Below are 2,089 nucleotides of genomic sequence, written 5' to 3' on the forward strand. Positions count from 1 at the left end.
AACGAAGACTCATTGATCTACACAAACCTCCTCAGATATACACCCAGAACCACACCAGATGGCGTTATTCGAATGGCTGGTGCTGTAATCCCAGTTGAGTGTCATTATGAAAGGTGAGTTTAGGCTATACTGTTGTATGACGATCATAGGAATCCTGCGTTGACCTATTGGTGTATTTACCGGTCTGTACTTTCTGTTTCAGGAAGTACAGTTTGGACAGCTCTCCTCTCCAGCCGACCTGGATCCCTTTCACCGCCACAGTGCCTGCTGAAGACACCCTGCAGTTCTCATTGAAGCTTATGACAAGTGGGTATATAAATCCTGGGCTGCATTTTTCAGGGTACAATTTTGTTGAACATTCAGATAATCAATCAAAAGGATACAATGGCGCTCTCCCAGAAGCTTGGTAAAACCCGTGAATTAAATGTTCAGATATAAATCAGAGAGTGTCTCTACCGCTCCTGCTGTCTAGAGTTGAAAACAGCCGGTCTGGGCAAGGTAGCACGTCCAGTGAACAGGTCAGGGTTCCATAGCCGCAGGCAGATATAAATGTACTATGTAGCACAAATGTCCCTCTGACATGCAAAATACGGAATCACATCAGACAAATGTTATTGGGGACATTTCTATCTGCAACGTTATACAGTTTGCCTACTAAAACATGGCGCTGTTAACAAACCCCTTATTTTAATCCATTATGTGATGCTCACTAGTTGAGTGACTATTGACAAAATGTTCTGGCCGGGGTAGTTTTAATAGCGACTCGTGTTCGTAACTTTAAAACGCATCACTTGCAGTACGGTTTTTCATAACAGCGATACATTTTCAAAAAATATAAATTACTACACGTTTTATAGGGTTCCCACACGGACATGGTTCCAKGTGACAGTGCTTGTTAACATACAGAAGACAGAGGCGTACCTGTGCTAATTAGTTATCTGTGTCTACCCAAGTGTTTGAAAAAACGGAAGATTGACGCCACAAACGTGTTGTCACTGAAATACTGTCGGCTACAACTAAATGGGGTAGAGTAAGTGTTGCGCTTGTGAAGTGATATGAAAGAGGGCTTTGTTTCTTGAACTACACTGCAATAGATGTTTTAGCTGCCAGGGCCAATTCACATCTAAACAGATGGTCCTTGGACTATAAGGAGTATTGTTAGGCTCCATTAGTTCATTATTGGATATCCTGTCTTTACTGCCATTTCCTTTCCAGGTGACTGGCTCTATGAGCGGGTTTCTGGAGTCTACTTCCTGGGTGATCCCATCAACATTGAGGCGTCTGTCAGGGTTGCTCACCACACCAGGCTCAGGGTCTTTGTTAGCAGCTGCGTGGCCACACTGGACCCTGATAGCAACTCTGTCCCCAGATATGTCTTCATTGAGAGTGATGGGTAAGCAGGGGGGGAAAATGGCTTAGAACGACTATTCTCCGGCTGGCCCGTAGAGAACGATAGAATGTCATTTGAGGGCTTCCACCATTTTAAAGTAGTCAACTGGTGCTTGGTGGCTTCTTTGAGACTTCTTAATTGGTTACTAAGGACGATGCCCCAATATGTATTTTAATATTATCTCCCTCCAGGTGCTTGACGGATTCCCAGCTTCCTGGTTCCCGCTCTGGTTTCATGCGTAGAACCCAGGACAACAAGCTCGGGTTCCACATTGATGCCTTTAGGTTCTACCAGGAGGACAGGGCAGAGGTGAGGGTTGTATTTTTAAAAAGAACAGATTTTGTAGAGGCCATTATGGGTACTGTAGTTAAATGGTTCTACAGCAACATCATTTACAGACATTATGTAGGCTACTGTGATTCTGCATCTTTGTTTTGCTTATCCTGTTTTTTTACAGCTGTACATCACCTGCCACCTTATGGCAGTGCCTRTCATGAACCATGCAGAGCCTAGCAACAAGGCATGCTCCTTCATTGATGGCAGGTGGGATAAGTCACATTTCCTTAGCTGCTGTGACCTATTCACTGGAATAACCATATATTTTTTAAAGTGGTGTGTTCTTGGTCCATGAGTAGTTCTTTCATACATTTCAGATGGAGGTCTGCTGATGAGAATGATTTGCTATGTGGGCGTTGTACA

The 2,089-nt window shown here is 43.8% G+C and overlaps 1 protein-coding gene across 1 annotated transcript in view; it reads left to right on the forward strand.

Moving 5' to 3' along the window:
• The first annotated feature begins 6 nt into the window (after positions 1-6).
• LOC139023267 (zona pellucida sperm-binding protein 3-like) overlaps positions 7-2,089 on the forward strand; it is a 5,042-nt gene continuing 2,959 nt past the window's right edge. Inside the window, exons 1-6 of the mRNA XM_070436025.1 lie at positions 7-113; positions 203-306; positions 1,216-1,393; positions 1,582-1,699; positions 1,848-1,933; positions 2,044-2,084. Coding sequence (XP_070292126.1) covers positions 73-113; positions 203-306; positions 1,216-1,393; positions 1,582-1,699; positions 1,848-1,933; positions 2,044-2,084 — 568 coding nt within the window. The 5' untranslated portion in view covers positions 7-72. The remainder of the gene's footprint in view (positions 114-202; positions 307-1,215; positions 1,394-1,581; positions 1,700-1,847; positions 1,934-2,043; positions 2,085-2,089) is intronic.

This window comes from Salvelinus sp. IW2-2015, linkage group LG30, assembly GCF_002910315.2.
Source record: "Salvelinus sp. IW2-2015 linkage group LG30, ASM291031v2, whole genome shotgun sequence".
NCBI classification, from domain to species: Eukaryota; Metazoa; Chordata; class Actinopteri; order Salmoniformes; family Salmonidae; genus Salvelinus; species Salvelinus sp. IW2-2015.